The following is a 19,895-nucleotide window of genomic DNA, read 5'->3' on the forward strand; positions in this document are numbered from 1 at the left end:
GTGTTTTTTTCATTCATCTTTATTGTAATTTACCATCACGTCTGATTTTATAGATGTTTTGCGTCAACGGATTTTGATTTAATTTTGTCCTTTTTTTCTTTTTCTTTTTTTGTTAAAGTTGCTATCTTGAACTAAAAAAGATGATTTAAACTCTGTTTGGACATTGAAACATATTAAGATGAATTCAATTAAATCTAATTTTAAATCTAAATATCAAACTCTCAAATCATTAAATATCATTCAACTCAAAACCTTTTAACACATAAAACTCACAATCTTTTTCAACTAAACACCTCTTTACACGCATGACCCACAACATTTTTCAACTTCTCATAAATACATCTAAATTTATCTTCACATCCAAACACATCTAAATTCATCTTAGATGACTCTCACAAAAATCATTACACCATCTCAACTCATTACTATTTATAAAAAACTCAACTTAATTCAATTGATCATACAAACGGAACCTTAATCAACTTAAAAAAACACCAAACACATCCCATTAATTAATTACTATTATTGTCGCTAGTGATCTCTCGGAAAGCCTATGATGACATGAGCCAGCATCAACTGGCGTTAATGGTTTTGATTGGAAAAAAACAGGAATCCCCATTCTATGGAAATTCAACCAGACTCAACTTTTTGGGTTTAAATTTAATTAAATAATTAAAATTTTATCATATACCAATGTCATAAAAAAAACAAAAGTAGTCGTAAACATAATGCCAAGAGATCACTATGGAACACACGATTGTTCACAGTAGTTCAAAGCCTGGAAGCCATCTTACGGGTGAAGAACATTTGATCGAAACTTGAGCAAAATGTTATTGGCCGTTGGATTCAAGCAGGCTGATGAATTATGACCACAGCTGCTATGTCCCCCCCACTTTGGCAATCCTTCTTTCTTCTTTCAATGATAGACATGTATCAAACCAATTAAATGTTGCACCCACATGTTAGATCAAACGTTTTCAGAAGGAAAAATGATTCATGCTCCAAAATTGTGGGTACTCATAATTTATACATGCTGAAAGACCAGGATCGGTCAATATGTATTTTCATATGTTTGTTCCGCATTTACCTGTGGCGGGGCCGCATTGGCGCACAGTCAAACAAGTTCAGAAAAAATTAGAAACGGATAGTTGCCATGATCATGCATAATATCCCTTTGGTCTTAAAAAATTATCAACTCAATAATTTCTGATAGTAATTTGATACAACTATGAACCAGATACGTGACTCTTAACAAAATATATCAACTATAGATCAAAAGCAAACCATATAACAAACCTACATTGTACAAAGACGCCAAGTAACTGCAAATAAACCCCTAGCAGATTCAATAATTACCAGCAAAACCTATGGTGAGCAGTTGTCCGGCCTAGACTCGCCATGAAGTCGTCGATGAACATCACGGCGCAACATCTCCATATATTCCTGTATATATAAGCCAGAAATATCTCATGAGCTCAAACCATGGAAGTTCATAACTTTTGAAGCAGTCAACTGAAGAGTTGCACTTCAATCAATTGGCAGGATCGGGTTCACAAATCATAACATTGGAACACTTACATTAGCAAGACCTTCATCGCTGCACAATTCATTAATAAGATCTTCAGAACCACTTCTGCCAGATAACTGAACTGCATTTTCGACTACAGAATGGAAAACATTTCCGGGTGGATTCAGTCGCTCAATCCTCTGAGCCACTTGTTGGAGATTGGTCTGAAAAACAAATAAGATAAGGACACAATTAGAACAGAAGATGGTATCAACACAATCAAGAGAAATAAAAAAATCAGCCCAAGAAAACGGCAAGACAGAAGCACCAGTTTCAAATGACTAGATATGGTAACAGATGATCCAAATCGACGGAAAGAGGCAGAATGGTGACTTTAATTTTATTTTAGCTAAAGTACAAAATTTTAGTATTAAGCATCGGACCCACATAAGAACAATCATGAAAACAATGGTCCACAAAATAATAGTCCAGAAAATGTTATCATAGTATGTAATCTAAGCAGTCCTTCAATTTCTTGGTTAGCAACAATAATATACAGATTTACTTTCCAAAACTTGGTTTGTACACAGAGGTGCTCCAAAGGTTAAAAAAAGTCCATCAACAACCTGAAGCAGTTCAATGAGGTAGCAGTATAAAAACAAATCGAAGTATTGAAGCCATGGCTAAAAAGTTGGACTCGTGCAAACGAAGCACTGTTAGTATATTTGACTTAGAGCCCATAAAAAGAAACAAACGTAAAAGAGCAAAAGAAACTACTATATAAATTACTTTATGGATGTGTGCCTATTCAAACCTGGAAGTTTTGTTCATTTTGTTTGTCATCATTGCGCATCCTTGGTTCATTATGGTGCGGTTGGGCTTCAGCTTCCATGGCAGGAGAAAGCTGAGAGTGGGTTGATCCACCTCTGAGGACTTGGGAAACAATGGGCATCATCTGTTGGAACATCCTAGGCAAATCAAGGCCACCACCTTGGCCTCTTCCAAGCCCAGCAAACATGCTTCCAAGATCTTGGCTATCAACCTGTTGAACAACTTGACTGACTGTGTTCCTCATCTGAGGGCTCTGAGAGAGCTGTTGCAACACATTCCTCAAGAAATCAGGAGAGCCAACCCCAGCTTGTTCTGAAACACTAGTCAACAAACCATTCAACGAAGGAGTTTGCATGACCTGAGACATAAGACCTGCCATATCAATTGGAGAGGGTAGCTGCTCTGGGGACCGTTCATTTGCATTCATATTATTTACAACAGAGCTACGAGATGCTAGAGACTGCAAAATCTGTTGGCCGCTTTTTCTTATCTGCTGATTCTGATCATCAGAAGTACTAGTAGTCCCACTATCACCACCCATGACCTTTGACTTTTGCTGCATGCCTCGCCTCTGCTTGCATTAGTATTACATGGATTAAGTATTTATGAAACATGCAATTGACTCATCACGTCACCGAAAGCACCCAAAAACTAAGGAATGTACCGATAGCCCACTACTTCATTTGAAACATAAAATAAAATAATTACAACAAAGCAAAGTGGCACATGGCATGCATAGCCATTCAACACAGAGAACCACACCTGAGGAAGAATACTCACGTACTACTTTGGAAATATACAAACTCAAGCCATCTGACTAAAGCATATAGAATGAACCCACAACAGGCATCCAGAATGCTAAACATGATAATCAAAGCTTCATAAACTTCTATTGCTTAATCTGTCACCAGCCATACATCTTAAAACAATGTTGTCTAAAAAATGAACATCAAGCGGCAAAATACATAGATAAAGCAAGGACATAAAAGCACAAACTAACTATGAGGAACATCTGACCAAGAGAGATAAAGAACTTTTTAAAGATTCCATGCAGTAAGTCTTGCATTTGAAGATCCTCCCAGTTATTATGAGCGTTTTTTTATTATTGTATACAGAAAGACCCCATATGTTCATTTCATGAGATTCTAACACGTTATACCAAGAACACCACGTGCAAGGAAAGTTAAATACATAGCAGTAGTTTAAGGATATCATATAGCTTCCAATAAGCTATTTAAAATAATATTGATAGAAATACATAGCTCAATTACCTTACGTTCCAAACCTCCCAGCCCTAAACCAAGCGGAACAGCTTTGGCACCCTCAGATGTATCATGCTTCTGATCAGATCTCAGAGTAATTTCCTGAGGAAAGTCAGACTTTGCTTCAGTTCCTCCACTTAAACAACTCAGAGAAGTTCCAGAGGCAGAAACATCTTTCAAGCCAGTTGAAACATTAATATCACTCAATTGGTCGAGCTGGTTAATCAATAAATCAGCACAAGATTCCAATAATAAAAACAGAAAAAACAGAAATAGGATCCCCATATTGCATCAAAATATATACCTTCTGACCTTCACTTTCAGGTGTGCACCCAGGAATAGATTTGCCTAATTCCCCAAATCTGTTGACTGAATTAACTGTATTGTTATTTTGCTGTTCATTCCCCACATCCCTGCCTGCGGCAGATTCAACAGAAGAATTTTGAACAACTGACTCCGGTTGGCCACCTGTGTAGACAAAGAACAGGATGGTGAGTTGGGTGGCATTAAGTTCATTGACACAAACAATTAATGGCTTCAAAACCAGAGTACTGAATGAAACCACGGCATCTCCTTGCAAGTTACCAACGAAATTTCTAATTCCTGAATCGACTTAGGACATAACAGATGATAGTGAAACAGAGTCAGAAGGTGGATCTGAAACTGAAATACCTAGACTAGGTTGTGCTACACCAGAACCTGCAAGACCACTAGGATGTGATGCGCCAACCACTGGATTGACACTTCTTGTAGGTAGCACCCTTGTTGCACTGGAATCACCAGAACCAGCACCATTCTGACGTTCTCCCTGCATTACTTCTGCACTACCGGCCCTTGTACCAACTGCAGAAACAATTGGCGCAAGCGAAGTACCTGATATTAAATAGCATTAAATCATCATACAGGAAAAAAAACCGATCGGTAAATAATAATTTTATTGATGATAATCCTTGAATTAGAAAAAATAAAGAAGAAAACTCAAGGATATAAGAAATACGCAGTTTGGGTTTGTACATAAAATTCCTCTATTTCAAAATAAGTTAATGAAAATTTTCAGTAGAAAAGAGAAGAAACCTCATGTGATAAGCAATTTCTTACCAGCATGTATATGAATGTTAATGTGCCTTGGAGTAATCCCTATACCAACAGGGCCGGGATTTGAATGAGGAACAGAACCACCAAAGAAGGAGCTGGTTTGATGAGGCAAAGGCTGCAAATAGTACAAGATCACCAATGCATAATGGACATCAAAACAACACAATTTTATATAAGCCATAACTACTAGGGCTTAAGGATGATCAGGATTAGACAAGTTAATCTACAGCTTCTTTTCTATTCTATAGCTTGCTCTACTTATTACATTGCACTTGTTAGATTGTTCTATTTGTTCTCTACTCGGAGAATAAAGCATGCCCGGTTCATATTGAATATACTTACTAAACCTTATCAAAATTCAAATACACTTCATAAAGCATTGGCCTCAGGATGAACCAGTCTTACAGTTTAAGGAGAAAATTGTTTTATTGCTGAATACAACTGATTCAGAGACAAGAATGATTCGGTCAACCTATTGACAACTAAAATTGCAAATAATTGATGTTACTTCAACTAGCCTAAATCAGATTAACCTCACAGTAGCTTACATATCCAACTTCTTCTAAACTGGTCAAAATGAACCAAACACCTGAAATGCTTAATAACTTGTAAAGAATTCGTAAAAGCATATGATCATGGACAAACCTGAACCATTATAGGATTAGGCCCTGATGAAGATATGTAAACTGCAGGTCCTGCATTCAAAACATATTCCGCCTGCAAATTGAACCACGAGATGTTAAATGCCTTCTACTCACCAATAGACGAAGGGATACATGAAGGATAAGACCCATACTGAAGACTGTCCCATTCGCAGTGTCAAAATTGTGCGACCAAGCTCAAGAAGCCAAGCTCCTAAATGTTGCATTGCAAGCCCTAATTGCATTGACTCTGCCTGTAATTGGGCCCTTATTGTGGTATCAGAAGAAGATCCCTCTTGCTCCAAGCGTCCTGCAATATGCTACAAAGTTGCAGCAAGTTACAGGTAACATATGATCAGATAAGTAGCAAATGTAAAGAATGTAAAATTGACAAATCTACGAGCATCCCAGCTTCATCGATCACACTTTTCAGAAATTAGAGTTTTGTTACGGAAAAAACTCTTTATCATATAATTAGGAGACCTTTTTATTTTATTTTATTATTATTTTTTTATGTTAGGGAACCTTTCCAAGGCAGGGTCTTTCGGACCCACTCCTGTATAATAAACCCCTGTCTCGTGCACCGCACCCTCGGAAGTTTCCCTACACGAAACTGGTTAAATCGCTGACTTTTCACCAGGAGGTGCGGCCCAAAAGGATTGTTTGCACCCATGAAGTGTTGAACCTTGGACCTTGAAGGGAGTGATACCCCAAGACCAAGGCCTTTACCACTTGGGCCAACCCCTTGGGATTAATTAGGAGACCTTTTTATACGTAAGTAATCTAAGATTTCATTAAAATTGCAAAAAGCATAGCCAAGTACACAAGAAGAATACAAGAGGAACACCAAATAAAATAGGATAATTAGGAGACATACAGAGAAATTCATTATTTATTTTGAGTCCTTATCAACAAATATAGACAATTCCAAGATTGGGGTTTAGAGAACTAATGAAAGGCATTCCTCTCTTTTCCTCATGATAAATTGTTCTTTTTAATATAAGAAAGATTATTTTTTATTAATGATAAAAAAAAAAAGAAAAAAAGACACCATCCCAACTACACGAGGTATGCATCGGATACACCTAATTCGTAGTGAATTATTATCTTCCACAAAAGAGGGCACATAGTTTCTAGAGGTAAATAATATTATAAAACACAAAGCACAAAAAGAGGTTAACAACAAATGTACACACTACACACTAACAAAGTTTTGATGCTAGACATAAAAATTAGAGGTCCAAATACCCAAGAGGAAGAACTAAGCCACTAACAATGATAAACATAACTACTAGTATTTTGAATATAGTGATTACAGATAGCGCAGCAGCTGCTTGACCACCAAGAAGTCGTTGCCCGTGGCGTAGTACAATGCTCAATGCTTCAGGCGTACACATCCCCTGCGCATTGGAAGGTAATTCCACCCTTGGTGGGTCACCAGCATTGGTTGAAGATGGATTCGGCTGATACCCTACATCAAGGATAACTGGTTACTTTTATGTAGTTGTTTGCAACTACAAGATTAAAAGGTATTTGGAATATTCACCATTTTGCAAAAATGTTTGCTCCATGCGATTCATAAACTCGGAAAGAGTACTCAGAGAGTCAGGAATAGGCTGAAATGGGAAAGGAAATGACATTGAAGAACAATAAAATGCAAAAGACAAGTAAAACATCAAGAAAAGTATATATCACTACCACATGAAGGGAAGGAACAGGTGCTGCTGCTGTAGCCAAAGGGATTTGCACGACTTGAGGTAAAGATTGGAATAGTTGACCAGAAAATGCCTGCCCAGACTGTGCCTGATTTCCTGCTTGGATCTGAATTCCAACATTGCCACGTATCCCTTCTGTTTCATTTCCTCGAGGAGCCTGGCCAGCATCATTTGGCTATGACAGGAGGGAAATGCATATAATTATTCATTACATGAAAAAAGGTCACATCATCTCTTTAAGTCAAATTTCTTTACTGACTCAAAAAACCCCACTGAGAGACGAGCTTAGTTGAAACCATTTAACAGTAACTAAAAAGTCTTAGATTGATCACATGTCAGGTGCCATCCTAATCATAAGCCCCAAAATATGCATAATTTATTGCTTTAAACAGGTAAACGCCGAACAGCATGATTTATGAAGTCAAGACAATAAATTGTAATTCTAGCATATGACCATGTAGATCATGGTAAAAATGCCTCTCTGTGAGAACTGAGATTTTTTATTAAAAAAATGAATACAATATTATAACCACAATTTCAGGGCTCACGCATCACTCACCAAAGTAGAAGACTGTGTGCCACTAGTACCAACAGTTGTAGTCTGGCCGCCAAGTCCTATAGAATTCAGAACAGCCCCAATAACCTACAACTCAAATAAAACAAAAAAAGCATAAATGCTTGTGTCAATACTAATGGACATAATCCTACCTCACCCCATACCCCACTACCAACAAATTTAAGCAAGACTTTCATAAACTACAAGCAAAAAGACACACCCGGGAAAGGTCCGGAACAACGCCTTCACCCTGCTCCCCAACATTAAAGGTCCCAAGAACTACACTGTGTGAAATTTGCCCAACGCGATTACGAGGGTTGCCGGTACTAGGATCACTCCCTGCCAACTCATGTAAATAACCACTATTAATATAACTTAATACTGACCGACTTTCATTCTTGCTCTAAGCTCAATATACAGCGCAAGCACATAGCCCCAAAACCAACCTCTACTACCATTACTCCCAGCTGCCTCTCCAGAACCTGCACCAGAAGAAGGTTGTGCCTGGGATGGCTGCCTCTCCACTAAATGCAAGGTATGCCCATTCTCCACATCTACAACTGATTAAGGAACTATTGTTGAAAGTTATGGGGAATTTAGGGGTGGCAAATTGTGTTAACAGGTCATATTCGTATTGTGTCAGGTCGTGTATATTATACGATATGGCTCAACCCAAACACGACCCATTAAGCTTAATAGGTCAAATCTCCAAACCCTAACACGACCCATTAAAATAATGGGTTGACACAACAAGACCCGTTTTGACCCATTATGAATTAACTAAAAATATATCGACACCACCCGTTTCAACCCATTTATGTAAATGGGTTGAATTGACCCAAATAATTCATCTGACTTGATTAACATAATTTCACATAAAAGTTAAAATCACAATATCTCCCAAAAATATAAAACTAACTACATAAGTCCAAAATTTTTTTTGATAAGCTACATAAGTCCAAAATTACAATCCAAATAATAAAAACACCAAAATTACAATCCAAATGAAGTGTAGGAGACGGTCATGACTCGTGGGAACTGACTCGACTAAGAACTAAGAGAGTTAGGGAATACAAAATAAGGTTAGAATATTTTTATTTTTATGTTAAAAATGATATAATTATAATTTTGAGTGAAAGAAATTTAACGGCTCTAAACGGGTCACTAATGGGTTAACCTGTCAGTGATCCGTTAATGAATCATGTCTTAATGGGTCAACCCGTTTTGATCCAAATCCGTAACATCAAACCCAAACCCACTAATTTCGTGTCATGTTCGAGTTGGGTTAATGGGTCGTGTCACATATTGCCACCCCTAATGGGGATAGTGCTTTATTATTTAACATGAACCCATCCTAGAAACAATAAAATGTCAGTAACAAACTTACAAGCAATCAGAACTATGAACCCCCACTATGCACGAGAATTAAAACATGAACAGTCGACATATACAATAGAACCTTGAAACTAAGCCCTTTGCATGGTGAGAGGTATGTGCAAAGATAAAACCCCGGGTCCGGATGGTTTTTCTATGGCTTTCTTTCAAGAATGTTGGGATATAGTGAAAGAGGAAATGATGCACATTTTCCATGCTTTTCATTCTAATCTTAAATTTGAGAAGTCATTAAACGCTACTTTCATTGCACTTATTCCAAAGACAATTGGTGTCTATGAATTGAAAGACTTCCGGCCTATTAGCTTGGTAGGTGGGATCTACAAAATCATATCAAAAGTATTAGCTAATTGTATGAGTTTGTTGATGGATACACTCATTTCCAAACCTCAAAATGCTTTCGTTCGGGGTCGGCAAATTTTGAATTCAGTTTTGATAGCAAATGAGTATTTGGACAACGGGTTAAGAGAGGGCCTTCCGGGGATCCTTTGCAAGCTAGACATGAAAAAGGCTTATGACCATATGTGTAGGGACTTCCTATTTTATATGCTTAGAAGATGTGGCTTTGGGGATAGGTGGTACGAATGGGTTAAACATTGTGTTTCGACCGCTCGGTTTTCGGTCTTAGTCACGGAAAATCTTGTGGTTTTTTTCAATCTTTGAGGGGTTTGCGATAAGGAGATCCGTTATCACCTTTCCTTTTTGTCATAGTAATGGAGGCATTGAGTCGCATGGTGAAGGCAGCTGTGAGGGGGGGATTTCTTGCTGGTTTTTCAGTGGGTAGCAATAGTAATGGTGTCAATTCCATTTCTCACTTACTATTCACGAATGATACGCTCATCTTTTGTGATTTGAAGCTGTTAGTGACCAGATTCAAGCTCTAAGGGCAGTTCTGTTGGTTGTGCTTTGAAGCTGTTTCGGGACTCAATGTGAACTTGGGGAAGTCAAAATTGGTACCGGTGGGGGATGTGAGTAATATTGCTTCTCTAGCAAAGTTGTTGGGTTGTAAAATTGCCTCTCTTCCTAAGAAATACGTTAGACTTCTATTGGGGGCGTTATTCAAAGCAAAGAGCATTTGGGATGGGGTGGTAGAGAAGATTGAGAAAAGATTATCGTGGTGGAAGCGGCTATATCTATCAAAAGGGGGGAGATTAACACTTATCAAAAGTACCCTCTCCAACCTCCCCACTTACTATCTTTCTCTATTCCCATTACCGGTAGGTGTGGCAAACCAAAGTGAAAATTTGTTTAGAGCTTTCTTATGGGGTGGCATGGGGGAGGAAATTTAAATTTCACCTTGTAAGTTGGCAAAGGGTGAGCTGTCCAATTGCGAATGGTGGGTTAAGGGTGCAAAATTTGAGTACTTTTAACAAGGCACTCCTAGGGAAGTGGTTGTGGAGGTATCAAATGGAATAGAACTCATTGTGGAGAGAGGTTATTAATCACAAGTTTGGTAGTGCATGGGGGGGTTGGTGTTCTAAGGAGGGTAGGAGATCTTATGGAGTAAGCTTATGAAAATTTATTAGAAAGAGGTGGAACACTTTTGAAAAACATATTAAGTATGAGGTGGGTAATGGAGCAAGAACCACTTTTGATTCGATGCGTGGAGTGGGGAGAGCCCTCTTTACACTGTTTATCCAGTGGTATTTAACTTGGCAGAAAATCAGCAAGCTACAGTTTCAGAATTGTTGTATCGTGCAAATGGGACGGTAACTTGGAATGTTACTTTTACTAGAAATGCTTAGGATTGGGAACTTGAAGAGATGACATATTTTTATAGCTACTTGTATTCAGCAAAGTTAGGAGGCAATGAGGGTGATCGTATGTTGTGGATTCACACGGGGAGGAAAAAGTTTATTGTTAAATCTTTTTATAAGGTTTTGACAGTCCAACAACCCACATTATTTCCGTGGAAGAACATTTGGAAAGTTTTAGTGCCGTCTAAAGTTGCATTTTTTATTTGGACAGCTGCACTTGGGAAGATTTTGATGATTGATAATCTAAGGAAGCGGGGTATGATGGTTATAGAGTGGTGTTACTGTCAAAATAGGTTAAAGTTCTGTTTGAATGGCCGAAATCAATTGGCCTTTGAGTAATCTGTATATTATATAGAAACTTTACAAGAGAACTATACATGGGAAGAAACTAATTATCGAGTGATTCTAGCGTTCTTAGCCTTATAAGGAAACTATATATTCTGTACAAGCCTAAGTAACGGAAGAAGAATAGAAGGAAACTATATTGATGATGGACAGCAAAGCTATCCATTGACAGCCCCCCTCAAATTGATGCGGGTTGATCAACAAGCATCAATTTGCCACTTAAGAAACAGTGTCGATGGCGAGTGAGAGCTTTGGTGAAGATATCAGCAATTTGTAGTTCAGTGGGAACATGTGGGAGAGTGCTAACACGAGCTTCAAATGCTTCACGGATAGAGTGACAGTCAACTTCAATATGCTTCGTGTGCTCATGATAAACAAGATTGGCTGTGATTTGAATAGCACTCGTATTATCAGCATGTAGTGGTGTAGGATCGGTCTCAGAAAAATCTAGCTCAGCAAGCAAACCTCGAAGCCAAATAATTTCGGAACAAGCAAGAGACATTGCCCGATACTCAGATTCTGTAAATGACTTAGAGACTCTGTCTTGCTTCTTACTCTTCCAGAAGATCAATGCATTACCTAAAAACACACACCAACCAGTAATAGATCGACGTGTATTAGCACAACTGGCCCAATCAGCATCGCTATAAGCAATAAGGCGATGAGAATTGCCTGCAGGAAAGAATAAGCCACGGGCAGAGGTGCCCTGAACATAGCGTATGATCCTACGGACAGCAGCCAAATGAAGATGACGAGGGGTCTGAAGAAACTGGCTGACTTGTTGTACTGCAAAGGAAATGTCCGGTCTAGTAATGGTGAGATAGACAAGACTACCTACCAACTTCCAGTATAAACTGGGATCCTCAAGTAAATCACCCTCCTCTTTGCGAAGCTTGACATTCAATTCCATGGGAGTATCAACAGAAGTGGCCTCCTGTAGGCTAGCTGTAGCCACCAGGTCACTAGCATACTTATGTTGATTGAGTGAAATACCAGATGAACTACGATGCACCTCGAGACCAAGAAAATATGTGAGAGACCCAAGGTCTTTCATATGAAATGACTCAGAGAGATGAGTCTTGAGCTGGCCAAGTAAAATAGAATCGAAACCAGTAATCACAATATCGTCAACATAAACCAAAAGAACAACAATACCCACATCTGATTTCCGAAGAAACAATGAAGTGTCATACTTGCTCCGTTTGAATGAGAATTGTAATAAAGCGGTTCGAAATTTATCAAACCAGGCCCTTGGAGCTTGTTTGAGACCATAAAGGGAGCGACGAAGCTTACACACATGCGAAGTCGAAGGAGAAATCAGTCCCGGTGGTGGTTTCATATAAATACACTCTTTAAGATCCCCGTGAAGAAAAGCATTCTTGACATCCATCTGATGTAGTGGCCAATCATTAGAAGCAGCAAGAGCTAGAATCGTACGAACAGTAGTCATCTTAGCCACAAGAGCAAAGGTCTCTTCATAATTGACACCATATTCCTGATTATTCCCAAGAGCAACAAGTCGAGCTTTGTAACGATCCAAACTTCCATCAGATCGAACCTTGACTGAGTAAACCCATTTGCAACCCAGAGGAGCAATTGTTGGAGGACATGGCTCAATGTCCCAGGTATGATTGGCCTCTAGAGCTGCAATTTCTTCCTGCATAGCTTGTTGCAAACAGTCATGCTTGGCAGCTTGTGAGTAGCATGTGGGAATATCAAAATTGGATAATGCAGCAGTAAGAGCTGAAATAGAGGACCCAGAAGGAAAACCATACCTATCCGGAGGTATAGACACTCGAGGAGAGCGTCGTACCAAGGGCTCTGGAGGTGCTGCATCTGACTGGTTCTGGAGCATGTTAGGATCAGATATCGGGTGAGCCACGGGAAGAGACTGTGGGCGGGAGCGTCTCGTATACACAATACTTGGTTTAAAGCGAGAGCGGACTGGAGGAAGATTTGAGAATTGTTGCTCAAAGGAGGGGAGGACCACAGTGGAAGAAGAGGGCACAGATGACACAGGAAAGAAATGTTGATTTTCAAAGAAAATAACATTCCTAGAAATGCATGTGCGATGTAAAGTAGGATCATAACAAACAAATCCCTTTTGACACACATTATATCCCAAGAATGCACATCTAACAGATTGAGCAGATAATTTATGTCGCTCATGAGGAGGTAAATGAACAAAGCATACACAACCAAATGTACGAAGATTATCATAACTAGGTTGCTTACCAAACAAGCGGAAATAGGGAGACTCCATGTGTAAGACTTGGGAAGGTAAACGATTAATCAAATGAGTAGCAGTTTTCAGAACCTCGACCCAGAACATGGATGGAACAGAGGATTCTAACAAGAGAGTACGTACCATGTCAAGAAGAGTGCGATTTTTGCGTTCGGCTACTCCATTCTGTTGGGGAGTAGTGGGACATGAACGTTGATGAATAATACCTTTAGAAGCCAAGAAAACCTAAAACTCATTAGACAAATATTCACCACCAGAATCTGTGCGTAATGTCTTAATAGTTGCAGAAAATTGATTGTCAACATATGCTAAAAACGCAGTGAAAGTACGAAAAACCTCAGATTTGGAACGAAGGAAATAAACCCAAGTAAATCTGCTATGATCATCAATGAAAGTCACATAGTATTTAAATTTCTCATGTGAACTAACGGGGGAAGGTCCCCAAACATCACTATGAACAAGATCAAAGCAGTGAGAAGCTCTACTAGCATGCAAAGGAAATGGAAGAGTTTTGCTTTTACCAAGTTTACAAGAATCACACTCAAGAGATAAAGACGAACATTCTTTATTACCAAGAAAACCAGAGTTCAATACATGAGATAAGATCTGAGTATTGGGATGGCCTAAACGACGATGCCACACCATACTCAGATTAGGAACATTATTACAAGCAAAAGACGTAATAGAAGAAACTGGAGAAAGTGCTGGAACAGGTAAAAATAGTGGAAACAAACGCCCCACTTTAGGTCCCTTCGCGATCGGCTCCCCCGTTACCTGGTCCTGCACAACACAACCATCACCAGAAAATTTAACAGCGCAATTGTTATCCACTAATTGACCAATAGAAATAAGATTCGTGGAAAGTTGAGGAGCAAGAAACACATCAGTAAATGTCGAAGAGGCATCTCCGACAGCAGCTATTGGCAAAGAATTACCATTGGCAGTTTGAATAGCAGATTGACCAGCATAGGGTCGAACATGACACAGAGCAGTGGGCGTATTTGTCATGTGATTAGAAGCTCCCAAGTCTACGTACCAGAGTTTAGGAGAATTTTTACCTTGAAACCCCATCGCAGAAAATGCTGAAATTAGCATCTGTTGCACCATTTCAGGAGTGCAATAAGTTGCTGCAGGAGATGCAAGATCAGAGGAAACACCTGAGGAAGAGTCATGTGCTACAGAAGTCGCTGTGGGAGAAATAGACACAGAAGTCTGAAATGCGTGAGCCTGACGATTCTGGGGCCGGATACGACATTCTTTGATAATATGACCATTTTTCTTACAATAAGAACAATATTTTTTAGGACAATTGGCAGCAATATGCCCATAGGCCTTGCAACAGAAACACTGCAAATTTTTAGAAGTCATAGGTGATCCATGTCCTTGGGCAGCATAAGCCGCAGTTGCCGTACTGGAACTATCATGAGATTGCTCCAGAATAGCTTGAGTACTAAGACGTTCCTCGCGAAGTAACTCACCAAAACAAATATCCAGAGAAGGAACCGGAGATCTGTTTAGTAGAGAAGAGCAAACAGATTCATATTCCGGGCGTAGCTTCATAAGAAACTGATCACGCTGACTAGTCGCATGAAGCTTCTGAATAGTCGAAAGTACGGCAACAGGAACATCCGCTATAACCAAATCAGTATATTCATTCCAAAGAGTCAAGAATGCCGAGTAGTAGTCTTGGATGGAAAGACTACCATGTTGAAACATGGCAATCGCATGTTCCAACTGAAAGCGACGAGCATCATTGTCTTGATGATAAACTTTCTTCAAGTAAATCCACATGGATTGAGCGGAGCGATGAGCCTGCAAGTTAGTGACAATATGTGGCTCCACTGAACCAAGAAGCCAAGACATGATCCGAGCATCAAGCACATCCCAAGAAGGCGAAGACATGACATCTTTGGATGTTTCAGTATTGGATGTTTGTGCAACATCCGTGCCATCAATATGGCTCCAAAGGTATTTTCCCTTGAGGAAAAGTTCAAACTGAAAGGCCCAAGTAGAATAATTTTTGCCTGTAAATTTGACACACATAGGTGTAGAGTCCATTGCAAATAAATAGAACCCAATATGAAGCAAAAAAAATCCAGAAAAAAATAAATGAGCCAATAGAGGACTTCTACCGACAGATGATAGAAGCTAAAAATAATACCCAGACCAAACAAATGCCGAAACCACCCAATCCAAATAACTGAAACCGAAAACGCCGAAAGAAATAAAAATACCCAGACCGTAAAAACAGAAGCTGCCGAAAATCACTACTCCAGAAGCAGATCGCGTCGATGGAGGGAGAAGAAGCCGAAATGATCAAAACCGAGACAGACCCTGCCGACAATGACTCCACTAGAAACAGAAGGCCGAAAGCTGCCGAGATGTGCTGCCGAGACTCAGACGACGCCGACAGACGGGACCGAGAGAAAAAAAATTCACACGGGCGACAACGAAACTGAGAGGAGAAAAAAAATTTCAACCGGCTCTTGATACCATGTCAAAATAGGTTAAAGTTCTGTTTGAATGGCCGAAATCAATTGGCCTTTGAGTAATCTGTATATTATATAGAAACTTTACAAGAGAACTATACATGGGAAGAAACTAATTATCGAGTGATTCTAGCGTTCTTAGCCTTATAAGGAAACTATATATTCTGTACAAGCCTAAGTACGGAAGAAGAATAGAAGGAAACTATATTGATGATGGACAGCAAAGCTATCCATTGACAGTTACATGTGTAAAAGGAATGGAGAATCGATAGATCACTTGCTTTTATATTGTGAGGTGGTTGGGGAGTTATGGGCCGGTATCCTTAATAGAGCCGGGCTAAGTTGGGTAATGCCTAAGAGTGTGGTGGAACTACTAGCGTGCTGGAACAGGAGGCATAATAGCACTCGAGTGGCAGCAGTGTGGCGGATGATACCTTTGTGCTTAATGTGGTGCTTATGGTCGGAAATGAATGATAGGTGTTTCAACAACAAGGAGCGTGCAGTGGGGGAAATCTGAAATTTATTTGTATTGTCTCTTTGACAGTGGTTTTCTGCTATTGTATTGAAGGGCGGGAATGTCCATGAGTTTCTATCTTCTTTTCAGCTCATTAGAATGTAATTAGGTGTCTCACTTTGTATACTTCCTATGTACTTGGGGCATTGTCTAGTTTCATTCAATTCAATAAAGATTCTTATTTATAAATAAATAAATAATAAAAATAAAAACTAAGCCTTTTGCAAACCTTAACAATTTCAGAAAAGAAGAACAAAACACCAATTCTTCTTATTACATTAATTTCAGTCAGCTTGTATTCACAAAGACAGAGACACATCAGTGATCAACAAAGCCCTTTCAAACTTATCATTATGACTTGCCAACAAAAATCTGACCAAGTTAACTCTGTGTGTGTGTGTATGTACCCAACTTTACAAGTTTTTTACTTCAATACATTAGTGCTTGCTTGATGCTAAATGCTTAGATAAATGGCACTCTTATTCATATGCTAGCTGAACACATATTTTTATAATCATATGCTAGCTGAACACATATTTTTATAATCATATGCTAGCTGTAGTCAAAAGAAGATAGGAAGGTTTTGGATCAAACTAACCCAACCAAAGAAAAGGAAACATTTACAATGCTAAAGAAAATAAGGCAAACTAATATGGATTGTTGAAGGTCTCCAAAAACATTCATGTCAGCTCACATGAAAAGGTTTTAATAAGTATCCAAGTCATAGATCTGAGTAATGTGATCAGTTATAAATGCCTGTGATGCCATGGTTGGATACGATAATCCAAGAGAAGATGATCATCCTTTAAGACCCTTCCCCTGAAAATCAGCCGTTGCTGACCAACTGGGACGCCAGTTTCATTAGCTATTTTCTCCTTAAACAACGAAACACGCATCTGTAATAACTTGATAATGGCAAAAGTTAGACAAAAAAACTATACAATAGACAAATAATCCCATGCATAGTGCAAAACATAACCCTGAATAAGGTAGACTGGCGCTCACATTTTTGTCCACTTGAAAACTGTAGATCTGGGAATCAAGAGTCTTGATATTGAGCTGAACAGTCAAATCTGAGCTTTCCCCAGAAACATTTCCAGTTCTGGAACCTTCATTGGAGTACTGATCCGCCATGCTATATCAACAGAAACTGATGTCCAGAACCCAAAGAATGTACTCAGACAATCCTGTTCAGATCATTTTAAATTATGCAGCACAAAATATACAGCATAGGTGGCATACTATAAAAACAACAAAAACCCCTAATGGTTTAAACAGAAGTGCTATAAAGGGGGTGCAAAAAACCAAAATCCTCAGTCTCAAATCGAGACCCACCTAAAAAGGATTGCTAATAATGTACAGGGAATTTGTTATCACTTAAAGGAGAACAACCCTTACTGACGTAATTAATATATGTTGTAAGCAACCATAAAAACTAAAATTTCTCGTCATAGGTCACGTCTTTTCTTTCGTCCATTAAAGGGTGTTGCTTCCAAATGCAAGACTGCAATCTAACCTTTCTCGCATAGAAAAAGGGGTGCAGATCAGCGAATGCAAATACATTAAGATGCCAACTTTTAACTTTCCATTATAGTATCTACTAGGCCAACCTCCTTATCAGCAGTTAAATTCAGAGAAAAATTACTAAAAGTTTTTTTTATAAGTGTTACTAAAAGTTTACTTGGACTAAAAATAAACATATAGTGCCGGGTAGTGTATTCCCACAAACATTACTACAGTTGACAACATCCAAGCCATAACATGTAATATGTATAAATCAATGACTTACCATTTTTTTTTAATCCAAGTCACAACATGAAATGTGTTTATCAAACCCATGAGTCATTAACTTCCATTATGATTCATGGGTTTGGCCATGTCACAATTGCTAATTTCAATTCCACACACTATTTCCCATATTCAAAATGAATTTGAATCCTCTACTGCTACCCAAGAAATTCAAATTGGCAACTATATATACAGTCGAGTTCACTTCATATATCTATTTCTCTCCCACTCTAGGCCCTAGAGTTCGGTCAATAACTCTTGGGGATCCAAAGTGCATATCTTATGGTAAAGCCTCCAGGTTCACAAAATCTCGCAGTTCCACCACCCGGAACTGCGTTCGACACCAGTAGGCCGCAATCACCAAGACAAGGATTTCATACTCCAGTATCAATGAGATTTCACTTCCTTCAAATTAAACTCAAATGTATAACAAAAAGCAACTTCCCTAAGTTGTTTTCTTGCCAAAAAAAAAAAAACAGGAGAGATATTATCAAACCCTCAGACTTTGAAATCACGCAAATGCGCATATCCCCTAACGTTCGTTAAATCCTGCTATTCAACGCTATCATTGCTTAACTATGGCTTTCAAGAAATTAAGTCGACAAAAAAATATCCACAGATACAAGATAGATAACTCCAAAAGAGAAAACAAGGAAAACGAATCCTCAAAATTTCATCCACAATCAACGGTATGAGAATTTCCAGGACAACAAGCAAGCTGCCTATCGCCAAATACACATAGTATAGGCACGAATCGAGCTAGGAATTCAAAAACGAACCTCGTTGGGTGTGTGGATGGCTGGGAAATGAATCGAAGATCGGAGATGAGAGGAAGCTGAGAGTGGGATGTACTTAACTATTGATCACTGAAAAAGTAGATAACTTGATGAGTAAGCAAAAAGAGACGAGCTTTAATACTTTACTCTGGTTTACGAGGTTGGAGCACCAAAAAGCAGGAAACTTTGGGGCGTATTAAAAGCAATCTTGGCCCCTGTTTATCATGAAACAGAATTTCCAGAATAATCTAGATGAAAAGATGATTAATTTTACTACGTAGTTTGGAGCAGAAGTTCAAATTTAAGTATAGTCTAATATTTAAATACATAATTTTTAAATTATTAAATATTATTTAATTTAAGATCTCTTTATATCACAATTTTTTTTAATTCAAGATCTCTTTATATACCGAATTCATAATCTTTTCAAGTTCACATAAATACATCTTAACATCTAAACACATTTAAACTCATTTTATGTGAGTTTTACAAAACTCATTTAATCATTTTAACTTACTACTATTCATAAAAGAATTCAATTTATTTCAACTCAGTTAAACATCTAAACAATTTAAATAATTAAATATTTAGAATAATGAGATTCGACAATTTTTTTAAACTCATCATTAAAAATATTTTAAATAGAAAACTTATTTAAATTTGAGATTTTTTGAACTCATATCATTATATATATAATATATATATATATATATCTATATAACATTTAAGTCTTACATAAGTGGACTGTTATGGCTGTGAATTTTATGGAGTTATGAGGTAAAATGCACCTAAGGCAGTTTCAAGATAAGTTGGAAGAAGTAGCAGTTTTTTTAAGAGGTATATGACATAAGAGAAATAGATCAGTCTTCAAAAATCACTTTGATGGCCCAAAACAAATTGTTCAATCTACTCTATCGTCATTAAAAGAGTTCAAAGATGCTCAATAAAAGAAGGAAATGGGAAACACAACAGAACATCCAAG

The 19,895-nt window shown here is 38.3% G+C and overlaps 1 protein-coding gene across 4 annotated transcripts; it reads right to left on the minus strand.

The window, feature by feature from the left end:
• Window positions 1-1,154: 1,154 nt before the first annotated feature.
• LOC109004278 (ubiquitin-like domain-containing protein CIP73) lies at window positions 1,155-19,100 on the minus strand. 4 transcript variants are annotated; one of them, XM_018982786.2, is made up of 18 exons: window positions 18,917-19,100; window positions 17,355-17,536; window positions 17,128-17,254; window positions 8,054-8,161; window positions 7,828-7,946; window positions 7,611-7,694; window positions 7,035-7,226; window positions 6,883-6,952; window positions 6,653-6,807; window positions 5,492-5,656; window positions 5,341-5,412; window positions 4,699-4,810; window positions 4,273-4,473; window positions 3,905-4,068; window positions 3,610-3,702; window positions 2,322-2,909; window positions 1,579-1,731; window positions 1,155-1,443 (listed from the first exon to the last, which is right to left on the minus strand). In XM_018982786.2, exons 2-18 carry the CDS (start codon window positions 17,481-17,483, stop codon window positions 1,366-1,368), a joined length of 2,610 nt encoding a protein of 869 aa, XP_018838331.1. In that variant the 5' UTR covers window positions 17,484-17,536; window positions 18,917-19,100; the 3' UTR covers window positions 1,155-1,365. The 4 variants fall into 4 exon arrangements, with proteins under 4 accessions (XP_018838331.1, XP_035548954.1, XP_018838332.1 ...); XM_035693061.1 differs by having other exon boundaries at window positions 1,161-1,443; window positions 17,128-17,245; window positions 18,917-19,022; XM_018982787.2 differs by having other exon boundaries at window positions 1,179-1,443; window positions 17,128-17,245; window positions 17,355-17,499.
• Between the last annotated feature and the right edge of the window lie 795 nt (window positions 19,101-19,895).

The sequence above is a fragment of the Juglans regia genome, chromosome 8 (assembly GCF_001411555.2).
Source record: "Juglans regia cultivar Chandler chromosome 8, Walnut 2.0, whole genome shotgun sequence".
NCBI lineage: Eukaryota > Viridiplantae > Streptophyta > Magnoliopsida > Fagales > Juglandaceae > Juglans > Juglans regia.